The sequence below is a fragment of the Penaeus monodon genome, chromosome 23 (genome assembly GCF_015228065.2).
Source record: "Penaeus monodon isolate SGIC_2016 chromosome 23, NSTDA_Pmon_1, whole genome shotgun sequence".
In the NCBI taxonomy this organism is placed as follows: domain Eukaryota; kingdom Metazoa; phylum Arthropoda; class Malacostraca; order Decapoda; family Penaeidae; genus Penaeus; species Penaeus monodon.
In genome coordinates, this window is record NC_051408.1 from 42,709,002 (window position 1) to 42,710,230 (window position 1,229).

A 1,229-nucleotide genomic window follows, 5' to 3' on the forward strand; every position below is an offset into this window, starting at 1 on the left:
ATCAAAACGAAATTCCCTATTCCATGACCCTTTAAGATCCACCCCTATGAGTTGGGTTGTCATTTTTTCCCTTCCTCTGTATCCGTCTTTTTTTTTATATATACATTCTGCTCATCTCCCGATGATATAACCCTTAAAGCATACAACTACATCCACTAAAACAGCAACTCCGCATCTATGAATATAAACGGGGAAAAAACATCCATATTTCTACAAATTGCCTGTTTTTTTTATCAACATGTTCTTGAGGTTAGGACGTTGTTATTGATATCATTTTGCTTTCCGTTCCTTGGTCATTCTAAATTTTATGGTTTTGGAAGATCTTAAAGCGATATCAAACATCACTTATTTAAATGTTAATGCAGGCTTGCTGTAATGATGCTTGTAGTTAGTTTAGAGAAAATAGATTAGGTGAATTGTGTGAAAGAAAAGTGCTTGTAAATTTTGAGAGAATATCTAAATTGTTTGATAGAAAGATAATAAGAAATGGAAATTACATTTATATTTAGATAGTGTCTGTACTTAAATATTCTATCTTTATATAGTCTGCATTCTATCCAAATCCATATGAAATTCTGAAGGTCTTCAATCATGAAGGTCTTCAATGGCAAATTCAACCATATAGTATTGCCGATGTCAAAGGTTTGCTATGCACTCTCATGATTGCAAAAAAAAAAAAAATCTGCCTTGTTTATTACAATTACGATTACTAAGACCGTGGGCATTGTAGGGGTGGTAATGTCTGGCAGCAGTGAGTTTCAAAGGTCCATTCCCCTTACCCTGAGGCTTATGGGCTGTCATTGGACCCCTAATAGGCATGGAGGCTGTCAGTAGCATAAGGGCAAGGGTTGGATACACTGTGTTTTCCAAGGATTTACTTCCCCCTAAATCAAGCTAATATTGATATCTACAAGCATTTTACTCTTTGGTAGCAGAATCACGGTGATATGCTAAAATAAGGAACGTGCCTTATAAGGAAAATAAATAGTTTTTGCATACTCAAACACTGGTAGAAAGCAAATAAATAACCACAATGATTTTTATTAATGCTCATTTCTGAAGCAGTGCAAGAATTGAGGTATTGGAAGCAATGGCAATTATTTTCTCCCTTCCACAGATTCACGTCATTATCCCAACAGGCAGAGGAACCCCAAGCTCACTCTCAGACCAGTCACAGCAACAGACAAAATAACAGCGGTAATCAGAGAACGCAACAGCCCAATGCACAG

The 1,229-nt window shown here is 36.3% G+C and overlaps 1 protein-coding gene across 1 annotated transcript in view; it reads left to right on the forward strand.

The window, feature by feature from the left end:
* LOC119588092 overlaps window positions 1–1,229 on the forward strand; it is a gene marked incomplete in the record, with an annotated part of 5,943 nt that overhangs the window by 1,343 nt on the left and 3,371 nt on the right. Inside the window, 1 exon segment of the mRNA XM_037936801.1 lies at window positions 1,118–1,229. Coding sequence (XP_037792729.1) covers window positions 1,118–1,229 — 112 coding nt within the window.